Genomic DNA, 23,805 nt, shown 5'->3' with positions numbered 1-23,805 from the left:
ATCCTCAACCTGCTGAGCATACACCATCAATCTAGAAAAATTCATGTCAGAAATCATTAGCATTGCCTTACATTCTTTCTTTACATGTTTGCCTAGGCCAGAGACAAACTTCCTTATCTTAGACCTCATATGGGGAATCATTTCTGGGGCATATTTGGACAATTGAATAAACTTCAAACTATATTCTTTCACAGTCATACTCTCTTGCTTGAGGTTCACAAACTCTTCAATTTTTGCTTCACGTAGCTCTTGGGGAAAAAAGTTATCAAGAAATGCTCTTTCAAACTCATCCCAAAGAGCAGGCTCTGCATCTTCACCTCTAGTTATACCAGACATTTGCGACATCCTTGAGTTGATAAGACACCAACTCAACACCCTCAATCTCTGTAGCATGCATCGCTTTTAGTATCTTCCACATCTCATCAATGAAATTTTGGGGGTCTTCATCAACGTTAGAACCCATGAAGACCGGTGGATTCATTCTCAGAAAATCTCTGATCCTCGTGGCAGCAGATGGCTCTTGATAACTAGAGCTAGGAGTTGGTGAACTCTGGCTACTATTTCGAGCAGCCACCAACTGGGTGAGCATAGCAATCGCTCCTCGAAAATCATCCTCAGAAGTAGGAGTGGTCTGAACAGTAGGTACTTGGGGTACCTCAGTAGACCTTGCAGGTCGGCCCCTAGTTCTCCGTGGAGGCATCACTGACTGTGGAACCTCAGTGCTGGCAGCGTTCCTCTGACTAGCTGAACGTTTAGGAGGCATGTCTGAAACGCGTAAACGCACGAATTAGAAAGAAAGCTTTTATAGAGTTAAACTCTATCGCACGAACTCAGATTATGAAAGAAGTGAAATAATTCCTAATGTCCTATAGCTTCCTGATTATAAGTGTGGTGCACGACACACCTATAAACAAGACTCTACTAGACACGGCTTCATAGACACCCTAGGACTCTTGAACTCTGTGCTCTGATACCAAGTTTGTCACGCCCCGAGAGGGTACCCTAGGCGTGGCCGGCACTCAGAAACCATCTCTGGCTTCCGAGAGAACCACTTGGTCTCATTACTCATTTGTTCATCAGCGGAAGACTTAATAATACTAATGTGGGATTGTCTTAATCAAAGGAAAAATAGATAATTCTTAGAAGAAGTAGTTTCTAAGGAGAACTACTCCGATTACATCATCAGACTCTGTCTATGAAGCCTCTAATACTCTTAGATGGTGCCAATGACATGTCCATGGCTACCTCAAAAGAAACATCATACTCAACAATAATAAAAGGATAAGGAGTTCCTTCGAATACAAGAAGGACTCACCAAATAGCTGAAAAGAAATGATCTTCAACGATGCGCCTGTTGAGGATCTCTAACACCTGTATCTGCATCATAAAACGATGCAGGTCGAATGACGTCAGTACGTGGAATGTACGAGTATGTAAAATGGCAGGAAGGTAAGGACAGATATCAAGAAACTCCTCTCAAGAAAACTCAGCTCAGAACTCAACATCATCTCAACATGAATATGTAATGCAAGTTTAAAATATAATAATAAAAATAATAGTAATAAGCAATGCTTACTCAGTTGGGAGTTTCTCTAACCGACAACCATCACTTATGAGCTAGCGATGATACAACGAAGCGATGTCGTTGCCACATCCATCCAATACCTTGCCAGGGTAAAGGACATCACCATCTTGGATCCATTCATCAAAGTCCTCTTTTTAGGACTTAAGAGGCATAGCCTCCATCCTACGCTGGCTACGTAGTTCTAGGATTTGAGTCAATTAAACTCTTACCCAACTCGGTGCTCAATACTACTCCCAAAATATGTGCTCATATTAAACTCATCATCTAGTCTTATTGGACTTTAATTTAAATCATCAAACTCATCTCATTTCATGTTCATCAATCATTATACTTCCAAAAACATCATTTACATCTCATCAAAACATCTTGCTCAAAATATCATTTTCTCAAATTCATTCAAATTCAACTCTTTTACTCTTTCAAAACTCAATAAAATACATATATAGTATTAATTCATATAACTCTCTTTTTATCAATAAAAATAATAAAAAGCCAACATCTTTACTCAAAACATATGTAAAAATATTCATGAACATCAAATCAATTAGAATTCATGGGAAAGTAGCCATGAACAATAATTCCAATAATATGAGAGATAACAATAATAATAATATTAATGCATAAATATATCAAACTCAATAGAAGAAGAATTAATTCATCTAGAATTCAAGATTTGAATAAAACTCAACTATAACTCAATTATAATAAATTTAAATATTGGGCGCATGGACGAACTCAATCCAATGCTATGAAAGCCTTACATACCTTAAATCCGAAGGTTTACTCTGAATTGGAATACTCTTGGATCCCTAGCCTTTTCTTCTCGCCGGAGCGTTTTTTGTACTATCCGGAGTATAAGAATAACCGGAGTAGTATTTTTATACTACTAAAACTAAAATTATATTTGAGAAGAAGTATATAGAGAGAAGAAATGCTTAAGAAAGCTTGATGAATAAAATGAGGAAATAAGGTGGGTATTTATAGGTGGGAAAGAGGGACCTAACAATAAATAAAATAATTATAAAGAAAAATCTGAAAATTTAATGGAATATATTGATGTCATGGATGATGTTAAATGGAGGACAATTTATGTCATGCATGATGTCAAATGCATCTAGATGTTTCCATGGTAGGTAAGATGAGTTCTTTTTAACAGAATACTCATTTTCGAAACTACGTTTGAATAAGATAAATTCCTTATTAGGATTTGGTTTCTTCATAAGAATTGTAGATATGGAAGTCTAGTTTCATATCGTTCAAGAATCAACCAATTTGGAGCAACCTACAGTGAGATATGAATTTTTCTTCTATCAACACTCAATTCCGTCACAACACTATATCTTGCAAAGATTAATTTATTTGACCTACTTATACTCCGAATTTGAAGTTATGTTCTTCATGAAAGTTGTAGGTAAGGATGTTGTGATTACCCAGAAATTTGAATCACCTAATTTGGACCAACCTATGAAACGTTATGCCCAAAATACAAAGGCTGTATTATTTTTGTCGAGAATTGAAATACCGACATACAACATTTTAGGGGTTGTTACACACGTGGTATGTTTAAGGCCACAAGATTAAAAAGTATTTTAGTACATTTGACATAACTATGTTTTAGGACCACAAGATGAAAAAAAACTTTTTTTTATATTTTTAAACTTCGTGCTAAATCAAACTAAGCCATTTTTTTGAAATGAAAGAATTAAATTTTATATCAAGTCAAATAATATCACGTAAATTGAGACGGAGGCCGAGAGCATATACTGCTTCATTGATAAACGAAAATGGAAGGAAACGAGAAAAGACGTACAGCACTCTTCAAGTTGTTGATTTGGCCTACATATAGGCCTACTTAAGTAGTACTTGTAGCCATCCCAAAAGGACAATATATGCTAATCAAAGCTACAGTAACTTACCTCATTTTTAAGGTTTACATACAACAGTGGTCATAGATTTATTTTTTTATTCAGTGTTCGGAGCTTATGGAGCCCCAATTAAATTGAAATCGCACACTACATGATCTATTTGAAGGTGACACTCCCAATAGAACTTTTTCCAATTTTAAGGCTTGAACTCGAAATCTCTAGTTAAGGATGAAACAATCTACACTGAACTATAACGAAGTCATAGCTAATCAGTACTACCTTCTCACTTCCTAAATTGGACAAAGATGTATTCATAGTAAATCGTACTAGAGTAAATTTATAGAAAATCCCCACTGTTTGCACATAACTTGTGACGCGGAGAATAAAGGGTATGGGATCGTTTGGATACATAGAGATATTTCATAAATTGGGCTATTTTATTTTATATATGAATAATAACTAATTTTATTATTTTAGTACAAAATGATATTTAGAATACGTAATATAATATAATCTCATATTTTATTTTGAAATTGTTATCTCTTATCCACCGATCAGACAACCCGGTTAACAAGAATCTTGCTTCTATGATGGCGGAGCCACATAATCCAAATGATGATTTGTTGAATACTTTTCATCAGCAAAATCTTTTCAAAAGAAAGACGGGGTGTCTTGATTTTTTTATTTTTATGCAATACGAGCTGTCTATGCACATAGCCAAATAAGTAGTTTTTGCGCTTTTTTTCATTTTTAGCCTAACTCATTGACAAATAAAAAAACTTAGTGAATTTAATTAGTTTTATATGTTGAAGATAATGATCAAGATGAAGCTAAGGTTTAGGTTGAACAACATGGTCCAATTGTTAGGAGTTCTGAAGACTGTTAAAAAGTTTAGTTATAGTAGGACTTACGAGTTAGAGTCAGATTAGGACTAAACTGAGTAGTTGTAATTAATCTCTATATTTATAATTGTATTTGTGTTGTAGTATAACTCTAAGTTTAGCTAGCCTAGAACTCTACACTCTCTCCTATGTAAATGAGCTTGTTCTCGATTATTCAATCATCAATACAGTCCTTGATTTCTCTCATTATTTTGTTGAGAATTCTACATTATAAAAAAAAAGCTTGTCGAAAAGTCAAGAAATCTAAAAATAATAATATGTATAGTCATATGATCTTTTTATTGTAGTTATATATCCTTTAATTAGAACGAACGTATTTTACTATAACAATCAAGTATTTTTTTGGTATTATTTTTAATACTAGTTCATATTTTGCACTTGTGTCTCGCGTCAATCAATAAAATTATATAGAAGAAGAATAAAATTATTAAAAAATAGTAGTTGACAATAAACTATATATATATATATATATATATATATATATATATATATATATATATATATATATATATATATATATATATTATTTGATTTGTGATTTAACATGTATAAGTTTACAACCAAGAAATTCAAATAATTTATTTTATTGCTATAGATTATCTTTGTAATTTATTTATATATGTTCTCTTTTTTGTTCTAATATGATTATATTCAATATTTTTTACTTAAATTTAAACCTGAATTTTATCATTAAAATTTTAATTGTATGTGTATGAAAAGAGAATATTTTTAGTTTTAACATGTTTTATAAGTTATTTGTTGTAAAATAGATTCTAAATGCCCTTTGAAATAATCGCATTAAAATGGTACAAATTTTTATAAATCTATCACTACTCAAAATCTAAAAGGATTCTTAAATGCACAGAAAGATTTATAGTTTTTCTATTTTTCGCTTCAATGATTTTAAAAAAATTAAATTACTAAGTTCAAATAATTAATTAGTTATACCGATGAATAACTAAGACTTCTAAATCATACAAGTTCTTACTACACAAAAAATTTCTATTTTGATTCTTTTGTTGCTATTTTCTTTTACAAAAAATAGAAAAGATTTAATAAGTAAATTATTTGTTGATTTTAAAGTTCTAGATATTATGATAATAATTAAATGATATTATTTGTGAAAAATAGTAAATGACAACTTTTTTTTATAAATATTTTTTAATAAAGAGTAAAATTGTAACGACCTGTTCCCGTCGTTAGAGATAGGCCAATGGGGAAAAATTTTGGGCCAGAAAACTTCGGGTAGTAACTTCGGAAAATTTGAGCCTAGGCCAAACTTGGACGAATTCTGAGTCAGGTGAAGTCTAGGGTGATCACGTGAATGATGGGAAGTCAAATCTATAATTTGATTGGACAGGCTGATGTCAAGAAGATATGGAGCATTTATGGCTTTGTGGAATCGCATTCGGGCGAGTAAAACTCTCAAAATCGAATTTGGCGTGAAGGGTATAATTTTAATGCATCTTTGGAAAGGGTGTATTGAGAAATGGGGGCTTGGAGCACAAACTCAGAGCTCACTGTTTCTGCATATCCCGTTAGAGCGGGATCTATCCCACCAGAGCCGGACAGTTGCGACTTAAGTCTTGAAAAAAACCCATAAACGATCTTTTATGCAACAATCAGTTTCTAAAACCCAAAGAGGCGACCTAGGGCGATTTTCATTGATTTTCTACGGATTTCCACACTTAAGGTAAGATTTTTACTCCCTAGATTCATACTTTGATTCTTAGAAACTAGAAGTATGGGTGGTAATCATTGAGTAAACGTTTGAACTGAAAATCTATGGTGGGAAATAGTCTAGGGTAAGGTTAGGATCATGAGTTTGGCCTAAGGAGTGAAATTGCGTTATATTTTCTGATAGTTAGGCCATTGTATTGATCCTTGATATGTATTTAATATTTTCTAGACCAAGAATGAGAAGAACGAACCCGGAAAGGGAAGACTCTTGCATTGTAAGATTGTGAAAGCTTGAATTTAAGGTAGGTGATGGTCTAGTTTCCCGTATGTATTTCATATACTTGTTAAATTGCTTCATGATATGAATGTATGTATATGAATAGGGAAACATGCTAGATTATGTGTGAAATGATCACTTGCTGTCCTGTTATTGTGATGAGCCTGTTCTTGGTCTTATAAATATTGTAAATATTGGATATTCTTGTGATTGTGATATCTTGGGATCGAGTGTCACGTTCTGACACATAATTTAAATTGGGTGTCACGTTCCGACACGTATTTAGATCAGGTGTCACGTTCTGACACATATTTGGATCGGGTGTCAAGTTCCGATCCAAAGTTGATTGTTTGTAGGTCCCTTGAGAGGACCCTTGTGTGAAATTATAGCTATGGAAGACATTGAGTTGTGATATTGAGATGTTGTTGACTTATTCTGTATATGTATATGCCTATTGTGTTGAATTTACTTGTCTATGATCTGCTTATTGGCTAACCACGTGATCCTACCAGTACACCGTTATTTTTGTGTACTGATACTACTCTTGCTCTGCCTTTTTGTTGAGTACAGGGCATATTCAGCTAGTTGCGGAGAGACCTCGGTTGGAAGAATAGAAGTTTGTTCATAATCCAAGGGTGAGCTACTCTATCATGCTGCCGTGAACTTTTCCATTAATCTTAGTTCTTCTTTTGGGACTCAGATATTTAGACACTGTTTTAGTATTTTAATTTATGTTGGGGAGTGTTTCCCCCTTTTCTCACATTAACACTGGTTAGAGTTTTGGTAAGGACGACTTTCAGTTCCTAGGATGTGTTGACTTCTGCATTTTCATAGTTATTAATATTGTTGGCTGAGTTTATGAAAACTCAGTATTATTTTCTGGTTATATTCCTGCTTCTGCAAGGTTTTTAATATTTATTTCTTAAGTTGATAAACTGGACTGTAGAAATGGTTCTTCCACTGAATAAGTATTGTCGGTGGTAGTCATGACAAGTCTTCATGCTTTTAATATAGTATAGATAAATAGATATATAGATTATTTATATTATATGTTTTTTCATAATAGCAACCTCGAGATTCAAGTCCTGACTTCTAATCTAAGACCCTGAATCGAGATCCAACTACCTGATTCTAAACTTGAGAGACTCGACTATATCCTTGACCCTAGATCCAACCCCAACTCCGAGTTGGAGCTTGACCTGAGATCGGGTATCTCAATTTGGGATCAGGTTCACGATTAGGTCTCTAGTGAGTGTCAGATCTCGAGTAGTGGCTAGGGTTTGTTATCGGGTCTCAAGTTAGGGTTATACCAGATTGAGGATTAAGTTTTGAGGCAGGTCGTGTCTTCGATATTTGAATATACTGACAAGAATACTGAAAGGAATTTATAGCCTTCGTCTCAATATATTTTTTCGTTGTTTTTTCTTCGGTGAGATTACCAAAATGAATTTTTATGAGATCCTTAAAGCAATTTTTGGAGTTCAGTGAACCATTTGCAAATTCAACAGTCGTCGTAAATAATTTCTGACAGTATGCATGTTTGTATATTTGACATAAATATACAAGTGACCGTTTGACAAATATGTTACAAATAAACAGACTTTCTTTATTAGAAATGAACATAATAATTTGGAGGTTCATTTTGAACTATACTTTTCTTTACAATTGATGTTTGGGTTTTCGTGAAAATGGGAAATGGAAAAATTATTTTTTGTATTTTTTTCTAGTAAAAGCAATACCATCTTTTTAAAAAGACATCGGTTCATTTATTCGTTCACTATAAATTAAGAGGTCTTGTCTAAGATTTATACACCGAAATACTTAAGTTTTCTTTTTCCGTTCCTTTTTTTGCATTGTTTTCAAAAATTAAAAGCAAATATCAAGTGTGATTTGTACCGCTCTTTGAGTTTGCTGGAAATTTGTAATTTGAAGTAACATTATTATTTGGAATCTGGGTATTCTTTTTTTTAAAAAAAAAAACCATGTCTTATAGATTTCATTTTCATCATACCTTGGGAGAAATTAATGAATCTTAAGCAATAATCTAGGAATTAAATTTCTTACGGACACACAATATAATCTATGCGTTCAAAAATAATTTACCTTTACTAATTTAATTACAGATATTAATTTAAAGGATACAGGAAGATTACATTAAGTAGAGAGTCATATTATGTTCTAATCTAAGAAAAAGTGAGCGTATGAGATAGGAATACATTTATCATGTACTCACAGGTACTATTTTGCATCTGAATAAGATTTTGGGTCAATTTATATTGAATGATTGTCTTCGTTATGTTATTTTTTGTTCTCCATATTTATCTTCCGTTTTTTATGTCTAGTATTTAAATAAAATTTAACTTTTTATATATTTAAAAATAAAATTTAAATAAAATTTAACTTTTTATATAATATGTCTTCTGATTGCGAAATCTGTCAGTAGTAATAGTCACAATTAGGAGCAGTGTTTATGGGTCGGTTTGGATCGATTATTAATCAAAATTAAAATTAAAATAATTTAATCGGTTATTAAATTAATTAAACCAAAATCAAATTAATTTAATCAGTTTGGTTGTTATCAATTTCAGTTCGATTGTCCGGCTATTAACTATATATCAAAGTTAAATAAACGATTTATTCAAAAGGAAAAAACAAGATAACAATTCATTCAAAAGGAAATGAATTATATTCGTGTCATTTTGGATTAATAATTCTTATAGTAGAACTCCAATTATATTTAACTTTATAGTGCCATTTGGTCTAGCAAAACACCATTCATCTCGAGCAAGTAGCACCATTATAGTCTTCGTGTTTGCCTGCTTATTTTATCAACAATTATTTAACCCAATATGAATATATAGTTATAAAAAAAGTTGACACTTTTGCTATATATATATATATATATATATATATATATCGATTTGATTCAGTTATTTCTTTAATTTTTTGAACAAAATCATATATTATCAATTTTTAAAAATATCAATCAAATCAAATCAAATAATAAATTGATTTGGTTAGATTTTTTGATTTGGATCAGATTTTGCCAAATCGTGAACTCCCTTGGTCACAATAAGTTGGGTGACTTGGCTAAACGGTCACTTTTAAAACTCAATTTGCCAACAAGTCATAAGTCTTATTGTTTTTTTATTTTCCGCCGGATGTTCGAAGTCCGCATCGAAACTCTGAATAAATTTGAATTACCATTTTTTTTCCTTTTAGTCCCTTTTCCGGCCAAAAAATTATGTTTTTCGTCGAAAAAACACTCTCCAATGACGAAAATCTTTCGTTATTGTAACGCTCTCCGCAGCGAGGATTAATTTGCACATAATTGTATGCCGCCTAGGTTTGATTTCTTGCGTTTTTAAATATATTTTGTTGTCTGTCGTTTTTGTTTTAAATCTATAACACAATAAAAATGCAATCCTTGATTTCATGAAATCCTCAAGTTTGATTTCCCAAATCCATATTTTAAATTTTTTATGAAATTTTTTCACACCTATGTTAAGTTTGAAGTGTCTACTTAATCATTAAACAAATTTGAGTATCAAATTAATAATTAAAATCAAATTTAATTGTCTGACTATATATTATACCGTCCTTTTTACCACTCAATGCAAATATATCAAAGTTATTGGCCTGATAGCTTTCCGTACGATCGAAATGCATGAAGCTTGCTTTGCACGTGAGATGGATATGGTGTGTGTACTTCCCAAATTGACATAAACTCAATAGAATCGTACTCCATATATATTCCTTGTATGTGGCTGCAGAATTTTTAATTAATAATAAACCAAATAACTCTAAGAAAAGGAGGGGATGAAGTGAGAGAAATAATTTATGAATTTTATTTTGCATGTCTTTAATCTACATTTATATGGCACTTTTCTATTTTGATCGTAAAGTACAAAAATGTTGGTATCATTCTACTAATGGTACTTTCATTAGTATCATTTTATGTGAAGGTTGCGGAGTACTAAAGTTAGAGTAGTTCTATTTTTGTATGGTTAATCCTGATTATTAATTAAATAAATCCTTCCGTTTTGAAGAAAAAAAAAGGAGGAGGTTAAAACAGCTTATATTTGATTTAAGTTTGGACATATTTTTTTAAAAAGTTTTGTTAAAATACAATTTTATATAATTTAAAAATAAGTAAGAAATATTATATAAATCAGCATAAATAATAATTTAATTTATTTAAAAAGAGTTCACAAACTATTAATCATTGTCGACGGTCTTTCGAAAACAACCTCTCTATCTCAATGAGTAGTGATAAAGTCTGCGTACATTCTATCCTCCCCAGACCCTACTTATGAGATTTTACTGGATATGTTATTGTCGCTGTAAACTATTAATCGTTGTCAAGAAAAAAAAAGTTTGATCCTCTATCAAACTAACTAATTATTATGCATTAATTTACTATCTCTTTATGTATTATTTTATAAAAAAATTATGTGACATAAATTAAAAAAATAAAAGTATATATATATATTGTTCTAGAATTGTGCCGTGCTGGCGGGGGTACTGGGTAGATAACGCGAACATGCATGGCCACATCAATAGCTGTCATGTATGCCTGCACATATATAGTTTTAAGGCTATTACAAATTTCTCATTAAGTATGATTTTATAATAAAGTAAGTTAGGTTAAAAGTTCACATATTTCACACTGCTTAAACACTAAATTATTGGTAACAAATTTTATTTAGCCAACCCTTATAAATATCTGCCCAACCAACATTAGTTCCTTGTCACAAAGTACCACATATCTTCACTCTCTCATCTTCCTCTCTCTCTATTTTTTTTTGTTTTTGTTTTTCTCTTCTTCTCTTTTTTTTTCAATAAAAAAAAAGATGGATAAAAGACCATGCAACTCTCAAGATGTTGAAGTGAGGAAAGGACCTTGGACTATGGAAGAAGATTTGATTCTCATTAACTACATTGCTAATCATGGTGAAGGTGTTTGGAACTCCCTAGCTAAATCTGCTGGTAATTTTTTCTTTTCTTGAAATCCTATATAATTAAAAATATATTATTTGTATTACATCAAGAGAAGGATGAGATGCTACGCTACTAATAGGGTTTGAGCGTTTCACCTCAACTCTGAAAGATAGAGAGCTTACTGAGTGAACTAGCCTATTCAACACGTACCCCAAGTAATAATTTTTGTTACATGTACAAAAAAATTGTTTACTAACAAATTGTGTATCTCTGTCTTCTTTCTTTAGGTCTCAAACGTACCGGAAAAAGTTGTAGGCTCCGATGGCTTAATTATCTCCGGCCTGATGTCCGGAGGGGCAATATTACACCTGAAGAACAACTTTTGATTATGGAATTGCATGCTAAGTGGGGAAACAAGTGAGTACATATTACTATTATTCTAAAGAGTACACATAAATTAACAAATAAAATTTTGTATGGATTTTCCCATGTGTTTTTTTATTGTTGAGTGGACAAATAGAGCCACTCCATAGAATATAGTCCATATATGTTCATAGTACTAGATTTGGATATGAGAGATGAGAGGAAACATTTAAAACGTGATGGAATTTAATTTCTTTATGGAAAAAGATAGGAAAATTCAAACGTGGGGAATATAATCTAAGGCACCTAATAATTTCTGTTCCAAACAAGTTTGATTTTCCTTTTATTATTATTATTTTTTAAAAAAATTATTCTACTTCCAAATCCTCAAATCTAATATTTTAAAATTATAGAAAGATGCATTAAAGTAATGAAGAATAAAGTATTTCCAGAATTTATAAGAAGCAAATCATGTTTCTCAAAGATAAGGTACATTAGTTTGTATTATTTTCTATTTTTAGGTGAGGGAAATTACTTTCTTAAAACCTTTTTTGGGGCTTAACTAACAGATGTACAAGCTAATTATCACATGGAAAGTAATTTGATGATGTTGACTAACTTGTATAAAGTGATAAGAAAGTGATAAATTGCACAATTATTAGAAAAATAAATTATTTTTTATTAAGAATAAGAATATTAATATTTCGTTTTCTCAACAAAACAGAAAAAAGGGACAGTGGTGAGACAAGTATTCGGTATTACATAATAGCAGTGGGATATAAAAACACGTTGTTAAAGAGAGCCACAAAGATAAAAGTTTCCATTTTAAGAAGAACCAATTTCATTTCACTCACATGTCAATGACTTTTATTATCACACCTCCAACTTGTCTATGAAATTGACAGCTACCTTATTTTCATTTTTAAATGGATCCCTTTTCTGTACGATATTTACTCACTTTATGTAAACTTTCGAAAGTAACTCATGTAACCTTTTTTTCTAATAAGAATTTCTTTATAGATGTCTTTTCTAAATATTTTAAATTGTTATTATTTATTATTCCCTTTAATCCATATTAAGTAGATTATTGGGGGTATGACACGTCCCTTAAGAAAAATATTTAAGGACATAAATTAAAAGCTATTTTTCGGTATTATCATTTCGATTATTTTCAAACTAGTCTCTTAGAATATATAAAGTAGTTAAGAATCTTATTAAATAAAGGGTAATATGGAAGGAAGTTCCAACAATTTTTCTTGAACATTGAATAATTCACTTATTTTGAATTATGAAAAAAGTTCCACCAATTCACTTAATATGGACTGGAGGAAGTATAATTTATAATACTTTTTTATGTAATTTTTAAATATATAAATTTAATTTTAAAAAGTTAAAAGTTTCTATGTTGGGGTTTAAATTTTAAAATTTAAATCTTGAAATTTTAACCGTGCCATATAAATCAGGACATTGAGAAAGTATTATTTACCAAGTATAATACATACATGGGTATACTAAAATTGACATCAGTGTTTTAACCCAAAGTATACATTCGCCTAAAAAATTAGCACCCAATAATTTTAAGATATCGTTAGTCGGTGTTGAAAATATAATAAAATTGAATGATTAAAAGTATACTTTGTATGAAAATTTTAACTCTTATTGATGAATAATAATCATTATTGAAGGTACGTACAAATATGTGAATAACAATGTGTCATTTTTCACCATTTAAGTTTTTAGATGAGAAATGACCATATAGTATAATATAATATAATATAAAAGCAGACAGAGGTCTTGATTTCGAGAGTCACTATCACCTTTTATCCCCCAAAAATAAAATCATGTCATTGACTCATAAAAAAGAAGAAGTTAAATTTGCACGTGAGGGGCATAACTCAATAAAAGTATACTCAATTTAAACTTTTAAATAAGATAGTCTCAAGTTGAATAAAAGTTATAACCACTTCCTTCTTGTTTGTGCATGCATGCTTAAAGAAAAACATACATACAAAACGAAGACACTAGCTATCTTGACTTCACACCCTTTTTTTTTTTTGTGTGTGTGTGGAGGTTTTAATGAGTGATTGAGTATACAAATGCGACAATTATCAAAATTGAAAATCTTTTTATGATATTTTAGCAATAGTATATATAGATTATAGGGTGTAACAATAAAACGTACCATATATATAATGTGGCTATTGATATTGTATAACCGAAAAAACTAGTTGTGGTGGATTGAGCATTGCAATGACTTCTGAATTCTTCTTGGCTCATCACTATCTTCAACTTGTGGCTATTTTGTAGACATTATAATGTTGGCGTGAGTATAGGAAGTTAGTGTGTGTGTGTGTTGTTTAGTTTCAACGTTTTGGTTGAGTTGAGTTTAAATAAATAGGAGGCAAATGGGACTTTAATGTTTGGATTCCAACCATAGAACGTGACAACCATCTTTTTCAACTACAAAACGTGATTGAAATACTTTCAATTATGAAAAAAAAAAATAACCTGTAATCTAACTTTGTGGGCCATGATCACAACATCTAACGTAACGAACTACTTTACATTTATCTCATTATTGGTGAAGTATGTTATAAAATTACTATGGTTTTACTAGCTAACCAAGTATATTTCAGTCTAATGTTGTAGTTAACATATACCCTCTTCATTTTTGTGTTGATAACATATACACATTTAATAGTGAGTTGATCACAGTACTAGTATTTAAATATATCCAGGTCAGGTCAGATTCAACTAATCCATTACTTTCAGATCAAATTATGTAGACATACACACAAGCAAAAAAAAGAAAGAAGGAATACATGTAACAATTAGATAGTATTGTTTACCAAAAAAAGATTAGATAGTATTCATTATAAAGACACTAACTCTAAATTTTGAATTCTGTACAGATGGTCGAAAATTGCGAAGCATCTGCCTGGAAGGACAGATAACGAGATAAAGAATTACTGGAGGACTAGGATTCAGAAGCACATTAAACAAGGAGAGAACATGAATGGACAAGGAACTTCAGAACAAAACATTGATAATCAAGAAGGAAGTAGTAGTCAAATATCCTCTGCTGGTCAAACAGATACCATAGAGACTTACTCTCCAACTTCATACAATGGAAATATGGACACTAATTTTCAAGCCCCTAATTTTCTCACTGAAACAAATGACAACATGTGGAGCATGGAGGATATCTGGTCAATGCAATTGCTTAATGGAGATTAATTAAGTATGTTTGGAATATTTAATTTGAGTAATTAAACCTTAGATTGAACCCACTTAGTAAGTATTATAAAAATTAAGCTGTTAGATATACAGCTAGCCTATATAATATAGTGCTAAAATTCTGCATAATTTGAGTTCCCAAGTGTTCCAATATGTAATATATATAACGAACTCTTATATAACCCTGTTCATATTATTTTAATAATATATAGATGTTTGGAGTTGCCTTTGATTCTCATCATATTAATATATAATCGCATCATGATTCTGCGACTCAAACACATGATCATTATATTAGTTAATTTCCCTTGTGTTATTGGAAGCAACGATAATCAATATATATCTAAAAAAAATTCCATATATATATGTATAGTGAAATATTTCGATAAAGGAAATTCAACTGAATATTTAGAGATACGCTTACCCAATCCATCTAATAAGCACTTTTCGAAGCTTTCTAGTTGGTGTACTAAAACAATGTCATGATCAAGCAATAATGATTATGTCTTAATCTGAAATCAAAAATCCAATCCGACGTTAAAAAAGGTTCTACTGTACTTGCAGTTAATCATTAGAGGAAAGTGTATCTCACCAACTACTCAACTAATTAAGCTAAGTACTTTGTAGATAGGAATTAAGTCTGTTGGATAAAGATAGCAAGTGATTAGACAACTGAAATGATACATTGTATTAAGGGGTTTAGTATTTTCAGAATTTCGTGGAATATTAATTATCTTCATGCAAATTTTACCTAATATACACGGTTTGTGTAAATATTTTTTTTTATATTTTTGTAATTTGTCTTATCTTTTATTTTACTACTCTCACTTCGTATTGATAGTTTTACTTTTACTGTGACTCGGTAACGTAAATGACACTACTAAAAAATTACTATTTTCTACATTGAAATTTCCCAGTGAAAACTGCCAAGTGACTATTTTTCATAGATATTTTGATTAAATCAGTAAAAAAAGAAAAATGTTCAATGGCTATACCTAGTGTTTTAAGGAGAATTTGTTTCCCACCATGCGTTTTTCCAGTAAGCTAGTTCGGTAGAAATAGAGTGCAAAAATTATGTTTTATAACAAAAATTTCTCAATGATTCGCAATGGAAAAACCTCTATTTCCGGTGTGTGATATTTATATGCATCATGAAGAATATATGGGGATGCATGACAAGAATATCATGAGGCATGTACGTATACACACATAAAAATAAAAATATATTCATGTTCAAGCATATACCAAACTAAATTAATGAAAAATGGACACATGGAAAGGCGATATATCTATTTTAGGAAAATTCAATCTTAGCTTTCCATATTTAACTATATTTGTGCATGGCCTTGCATGTTTGAAGTTGGACGTAAGCCTAACTCTTGAGTCCTCCTAAGGAAGTCTCCACATGGTCCCTAGCTATCAGTATCACCATTGCACCTTTTTTCATCATATTAATTAATTCATCTTTTATAATTATTGACTACTTTATTTCCCTTAATGTAACTTACTTGTGACCAAAGGATCAACTTCCAAAACAACCCTAATTTAGCATTGAAAATTTCATTAACCATTCATAAACTTAGTGTAATTAGTCCCATGATCCTTGTATAGGAAGGCTAGGTTATGTCATGTCACTATCACGTTCTAAACTGATTTAGTTGTTGGGCATGAATTGTCTAAGTTCTGTAACTAATTGCTTTTGTCATTATTGACAATTGGTGTATAGAGCTTTTAGAATTGGATATATGGTTACGTTGGTGGTAGAAGATGAATTTGACTTGTGGATCTCTATCAACCATGCATATATTATTCGTTTAATTATAAGATAATTACTGATAAATATGATAAAAAGTAGTATTAATTAAGTATAACCTGTAGGCTGAGTTAATATAGATAGGATAAACCATTTTTATAAAATGTTTATTATTAGGTAATAACGTGTAAGTTAGGTAATAATTGCTATGGTGATACTAAGAGTGGAAAAAATAATTTATGAAAATATGACATGTCCAATTCGATCTAAGTTTGATTTATGAACTCAATCTATCTTTATCCGACCCAATTCATCTTATCTGAAAATTTAGTTGATTTGTGCCATGTATGTAAGAAAATTGATGGATGAAAAAATTTGTCAAGTTAGATAAAAAATATGGTTAGATATGTTATATATAACAATAATACATTAATTAAAAAAATAATTGTTTGTAATAAATTTTAATAAAACAAATAAAAATTGATAAGAATTGGATGAGTTGATATTTATTCAATGTTTAGCTTATTTTATTCCAATTCATCTCAGTCCAACTAGCTTTAGGTGGAATAACTAAAGGAAAAACTACGCAACTAAACAAACATAACTACTATATATACATAACCTAGTTAAATAACTCGTTTAGGAGTTGAAGATATGTAGTCTTACACCTATGTAGATAATTTTGGTATAAATATAAGGGACAAGCCATCATACGGCGAAGACGCATTTAAAAAAATACATAACATGTTGAGAGGAGGAAGCACCACAACTAAAGTTTGATATGACAATTAATATGAAAATAAATTGGACACGAGAATTTTACGTGGAAACCCTTCTAACAGATAGAAGGGAAAACCACGAGGTAGAAGGATCTCACTATTCAAATATGGAGTACACTGCTCTCAAATACAAGGAGAAAACAACAATTAACACTTCTCTCTTATCAAAGGAACAACTACTAAAGAGGACACTCAAGACTACAATAGTTATCTTGGTGTATATCTCTCTTTGTAATTTTACTCTCACTTTTTCTGAATCATTTAAATGAGGGTAGAATGCCCTCTATTTATAAGAATCAAAAACGCGTAAAACTTTTACGTGTTGTAATTTTTTTCTACGCATTTTTCTTTTCTGCCTGCCTACTTTTGACTTTACGCATTTTTCTTTTGTTACTTTTCAATCCAAGGGAGGCGCAACAATTGTTGAAGACTTTCATTCTTCAAAAAGGTGCAACCTTTTTGACCTTTTTTTTCTTTCATTCTCCCACTTGAAGATTTAATTGAGAATCAATTAAGTCTTCACACCATCCTTTCTACCCAATTACTGCAATATTAAGTTTCTGCTAGGCTAATAGATGATCGACACCATTTAAACTTGTTACTATTGATCGGCTTCATAAAGATATCTGTTAGGTTGTCATTAGTGTGAATTTTTTGAATATCCACACTGCCTTCTTCCACCTTCTCACGAACAAAGTGATATTGAACTCGTATGTGCTTTGTCCTTGAATGAAATGTTGGATTCTTTGCAAGATGCAAATCGCTCTGACTGTCACAAAACAGAGCAACATTCTCTTGTTTGGTCCCGAGCTCCTCCAATAACATCTGCATCCATATTGCCTCTTTGCTAGCTTGTGTAGCTACTACATATTCTGCTTCCGTCGTAGATGTAGCCACGATAGATTACAGTTTTGAAACCCAGCTTACATCTCCTCCAACAAGAGTAAACTCATAACCTGTGGTGGACTTGCTTTTATCAAGATCACCTGCATAATCTGAATCAACATAGCCTTTAACAGTAAAGTCTGATCCTCCATAACACATTGCAACATCTGAGGTACCCTTGATGTATCTCAAGATCCTCTTAATAGTATTCCAATGCTCTCTACTAGGATTAGCCATGTATCGACTAACCACTCTCACTGCTTGTGCAATGTCAGGTCTTGTACATACCATGGCAAACATTAAACTTCCTACTGCTGATGCATATGGTACTCGAGACATCTCCATCCTCTCTATTTTATTGTTAGGACTCATACTTGAGGATAACTTGAAATTAATAGGAAGTGGGGTAGAAATTGACTTACAATCTTGCATCTTGAAGCGTCTCAAGATTTTCTTCAAGTAGTTCTTTTGAGAAAGCCAAATCTTCCTATTATTTCTATCTTAGTGAATTTGCATCCCTAGAATTTTGTTTGCTGGTTTCAAGTCCTTCATTTCAAACTCCCTAGCCAACTGTGCCTTTAAATTTGTAAGACGATCTTTGTTGGGGCTTGCTACCAATATGTCATCAACATACAACAACAAAATAACAAAATCTTCATCACCAAATCTCTTGTAATAAACACAAGGATCTGAACTGTTTCTGTTGTATCCAAGGCTTATAATGAAGGAATCAAACCTCTTATACCAACATCTCGGTGCCTGTTTGAGACCATATAGAGATTTGTTCAACCTGCAAACCAAGTTCTCTTTTTCCTATTCTTTAAAACCTTCTGGTTGGAGCATGTAAATTTCTTCTTCAATCTCTCCACGAAGAAATGCGGTTTTGACATCTAACTGCTTCAAGTACAAGTAAAATATAACACACATCGCTAGGACCACTCGAATTGTTGTGAGTCGAACCACCGGAGAAAATATCTCATTGAAATCTATATCTTCTTTCTGAGCGAATTCTTTCACCACCAATCTTGCACGATACTTCTCCACTTGATCATTACCATTGCGTTTGATCTTGTAGATCCATTTGTTTCTAATGGCCTTCCTTTCTTGTGGTAATTGAACAAAATCCCATGTTTTATTTTTATGAAGAGCTTCAATTTTTTCTTGCATTGCTGCCACCCACAGAGATGATTCTTGGCCTTTCATAGCCTCGTGAAAAGTTGAAGGCTCTCCATCTTCTGTTAGTAGACAGTATGCAATATTACTCTTCATAGAATAATCTAAGTTCCAAGTGGTTCTCTTCTCTCCCTAGTTGACCATCGAACTTCTAGAGTTTCGATCTCAGCTTGCTCTTATTCTTCGTGCTCTGGTGCTGCTTCAGAAGAAACTGGAACTTTTTCTATTTCTTCAACTTCAACTGTAGTCGTCTCTGATTTTTATTTTAAAGTGCTACCTTCTTTTGCTTGTATCTTGTTTTCAACAAATACAACATCCCTGCTGATTACCACCTTGCGGGCTGTGGGATCCCACAAGCGATACCCCTTGACTCCATCAGCATATCCTAAGAAAATACATTTCCTGAATTTTGGATCCAACTTTGATTTTTCTTGGGTGTTGTACATAACATAAGCAGGACTTCCGAATATAATAAGCGAGAATAATCAGCTGGTTTTCCTGTCCACATTTCTATTGGCGTTTTCATATCAATTGCGGTTGATGGTGACGGATTGATCACATAACAGGCGGTTCTGACTGCTTTTGCCCAGAATTGTTTTTCCAACCCTACAGTTGCCAACATAGCTCTTGTTCATTCCAACAAGGTTCTGTTCATCCAGTCTGCTACTCCATTTTGTAGTGGAGTTTATGTCATCGTGAACTGCTGTTTAATACCTTCTTATTTACAGAAGTTAGCAAATTCATCACCAGTGTATTCTCTTCCATTATCTGTCCTCAAACACTTGATCTTTTTCTTAGATTCAAGTTTCACCCGCGCTTTGAACTGTTTGAAAACTGGAAAAACATCTGTCTTTCTCTTGATTGGATACACCCAACTTCTCTTGGAGAAATTATCAATAAATGACACAAAATATTTCGCTCCTCCTAGGGACTCCACCGGTGCTTGTCAGACATCAGAGTGGACCAGATCTAATATTTCCTTTCTTTTAGCAAAGGAACTGCTAATTTTCAGTCTATTTTGCTTACTAGTAACACAATGCTCACAAAAGGGGAGTGAAACCTTTTTGAGCCCTCAAAAAAGATTTTGCTCAACAAGAATCTTCAAACCTCATTTTGACATATGACCAAGTTTACGATGCCATAACATCGTTGATTCTTCAAATGAACTTGCTGATGCGGTTGATGCTTCTCCTTCTTGGTGTGTTTCACCTTTAAGCACATATAGATTTGTAGCAAGTTTTTCTGCTTTTATCACTACAAGCGCTCCTTTGGATATTTTCATGACTCCACCATGAGTCTTATATGAATATCTATTATCATTTAATTGTCCCAAAGACAATAAATTCTTCCTCAAGTCTTTTACATGTCGTACCTCCTAGATGATGCATATCGTGTCATCATACATCTTTATTTTGATGGACCCAATACCAATAACATCCAAAGCATGATCTTCTTCCATGAACACAGACCTTTCTGAGATAGGATTATATTGATGGAACCATTCTCTTCGAAAAGTCATGTGTCATGTTGCTCTTGTGTAGATGATCCAGACATCAGTGAAATATTTTTTGCCTTCATTATTTGATATTGCTTCACTACATAAAATATCGCCATCATCCGAGGTATATTCAACATTCCCTTGAGCATTTGAAGGCTCAGGGTGTTCTTTCTTCTTTTTTAACCGACAATCTTTCTTGAAGTGCCCTTTCTTGCCACAGTTGTAGCACTTGATATTCTTCTTACTTCTTAATTGAGATCTACCATGATTGTGACTCCCACTGGGCCACGTTCCATTGGTCTTTCTCTCATCATCATCAAAGCTTCAGCTTGCTGCGAACTTACTTGTCTGTCTTCCTTATTTTTGCGCTGATTTTCTTCTTCTAAGATAGTGGCTGCAATTTCATCAAAAACTAGACTGTATGTATTATTCGTCAGGTTGATGATGAGTTGATCATACGAGTCAGGAAGACTTTGAAGTAGAAGCTTCACACGTTTAATCCCCTCTATTTTGTAACTTATTGTTGTAAGTTGCAAAAATAGAGTATTTAAAGTATTGATGTGTTCAGTTACTGACATGGACTCTGTCATTCGAAGAGTATACAATCTTTTTTTAAGAAGATTTTATTATGCAAAGACTTGGCCTCATACAATCCCGTAAGAGTATCTCATATTTTCTTCGCCGTCCATTTTTCAGCCACACTAGACAACACTTGATCAGCTAGTGTCAAGTGTAGATCACCAACTGAGTTGCTGTCTATGTCGTTCCACTTGCTGTCATCAACAAAGTCTGTGGGTCTGCCTTCAATTGTAGCTAAGCAATTGTCTTTTCTCAATATCACATTTATTTTTATTTTCCACAATGAGAAATTAGTTCCATTGAATTTCTCAACGTCAAACTTTGTTGTACTCGATATTATTTTTTGCTTCACACCCTTCTAGATCATTTCTAAATATTTTTGCAAATAATCGTGATAAATTGTACCATCACCGAAATTTACTATTCACGTGAATAGTACTTTTCATCGAATTTTACTATTTACAAAAATTTACTATTCACAGATAGTACTTTTGCATAAAACAGATAGAATAACCGAGGGATCTAATACCACTATTGAGGGGAGGAAGCACCACAACTAAAATTTGATATGACAATTAATATGAAAATAAATTGGATACGAGAATTTTATGTGGAAACCCTTCTAACGGATAGAAGGGAAAAACCACGAGGTAGAAAGATCTCACTATTCAAATATGGAGTACACTGCTCTCAAATACAAAGAGAAAACAATAATTAACACTTCTCTCTTGTAAAAAGAACAACTACTAAAGAGGACACTCAAGACTACAATATTTATCTTGGTGTATATCTCTTTGTATTTTTACTCTCATTTTTTCTGAATTATTTAAATGAGGGCAGAATGCCCTTTATTTATAAGAACCAAAAACGCGTAAAACTTTTACGCGTTGTAATTTTTTTTCTATGCGCTTTTCTTTTCTGCCTGCCTACTTTTGACTTTACGCGTTTTTCTTTTGTTACTTTTCAATCCAAGGGAGGCGCAACAATTGTTGAAGACTTTCATCCTTCAAAAAGGTGGTGCTTTTTTGATCATTTTTTTTCTTTCATAACTTAGTGATCCTTTCAAAAAATTATCTAATATAGATATATTAGGATTTTATAAAAAATTTATTTCTCTCTAGCTCGCCACTCCCCTCTCTCCCCCTCTTTTTTCCCTTTCTATAATTCATTGCGTGAATCTTTCTTCCTCTCTGACTATTTCTTATATTAATACGAAATATCATTACAGTTTTGCCTAAATTATCTTATCTACAAATGTGGTTCTTGGTGTTCAATATTTTATGGATGACTAATGGTTATTGATTCATATTTCTATTGGATTTACGATAATATATCAAGAAAATTTATTTTGGATTCTTGATTTGTTGTTCAATGTTTGAATTTTCTTGTCTTCTTAAATTGATACATCTAGTTGTATCTATGTGTATCAGAAAAACTAATACACTTATTATCAAACTATATCTTCATCGATTGATACAACAAATTATATCTATGTATCAAAAAAATATTATATCTATTTTTCATAAAAATTTGATACAGCTATTACCAGAATGTGTCCACAAAATATGATACCACTATATCAGAAAAACTCTATTTGTGTAATTATTTAAGGGGTGATATGATATTCAAAACTATATCAATGTGTTTTTTTCATTTGTGTATCAAAAATAATTATACGGATTATATTAGTGTATTTAATTTGAGGGTAATTAGAGTAGATGGTCATTTGGTCATTATAATCACCAAAAAAGGCTATTCGGTGTATATCATATATATTCGGTGCATATTCATGTATACTCAGTGTATATTTCATGTATATAATGTATCATAATATATATTCAGTGTATACCTCATTTATAAGTAATCTATATTGTATACTCAGTATACTTTCTATTAATTTTGCAAGCTATATTATATAGTCACTGTATATTTTTTATGATTTTGGGTTATTTTTTTATGTAAATAAAATATGGCTATACAATGTATATTTATGTTTCAGTTTCAAAGTTAATATGTATATTTGTATGTGAGATTCGGAGAGAGAGAGAAAAGTAGCGAGCAAAATTTGGGAGAGAGAGGAAAATGTGTATATGTAGTTCTATGATTTGTGCACCTATTTGGGATACAAACCGCTCACCTCTCTCCTCTTTCTCTCGTGTAATGACCCAACCCATCGTTAGTTATGACTAAAAAGAAATCACAAGAAATTGGCCTGACGGGGTCCCGTTATCCTACCAAAGCAGGATGGTCCCGCCACAGCGGCTCTGCCAGAGCAAGAATTTGGCCTC

General features: G+C 32.0%; 1 protein-coding gene and 1 long non-coding RNA gene across 2 annotated transcripts; one reads left to right on the top strand and one right to left on the bottom strand.

Moving 5' to 3' along the window:
• Positions 1 to 1,108: 1,108 nt before the first annotated feature.
• LOC129875259 (uncharacterized) lies at positions 1,109 to 2,457 on the bottom strand. The gene is made up of 2 exons (XR_008763116.1): positions 2,351 to 2,457; positions 1,109 to 1,377 (listed from the first exon to the last, which is right to left on the bottom strand). It is a non-coding gene; the product is annotated as an uncharacterized LOC129875259 (long non-coding RNA).
• Positions 2,458 to 11,063: 8,606 nt separating this feature from the next.
• Positions 11,064 to 15,082, top strand: LOC129874050 (MYB-like transcription factor EOBII). Its single transcript, XM_055949272.1, has 3 exons — positions 11,064 to 11,298; positions 11,538 to 11,667; positions 14,526 to 15,082. The coding sequence occupies exons 1-3, from the start codon at positions 11,163 to 11,165 to the stop codon at positions 14,848 to 14,850; spliced, it is 591 nt and encodes a 196-aa protein (XP_055805247.1). The 5' UTR covers positions 11,064 to 11,162; the 3' UTR covers positions 14,851 to 15,082.
• Positions 15,083 to 23,805: the final 8,723 nt, after the last annotated feature.

The sequence above is a fragment of the Solanum dulcamara genome, chromosome 11, assembly GCF_947179165.1.
Source record: "Solanum dulcamara chromosome 11, daSolDulc1.2, whole genome shotgun sequence".
NCBI lineage: Eukaryota > Viridiplantae > Streptophyta > Magnoliopsida > Solanales > Solanaceae > Solanum > Solanum dulcamara.
Note: the sequence above shows the minus strand (reverse complement) of the source record. Positions and strands in the feature narration are given on the sequence as shown.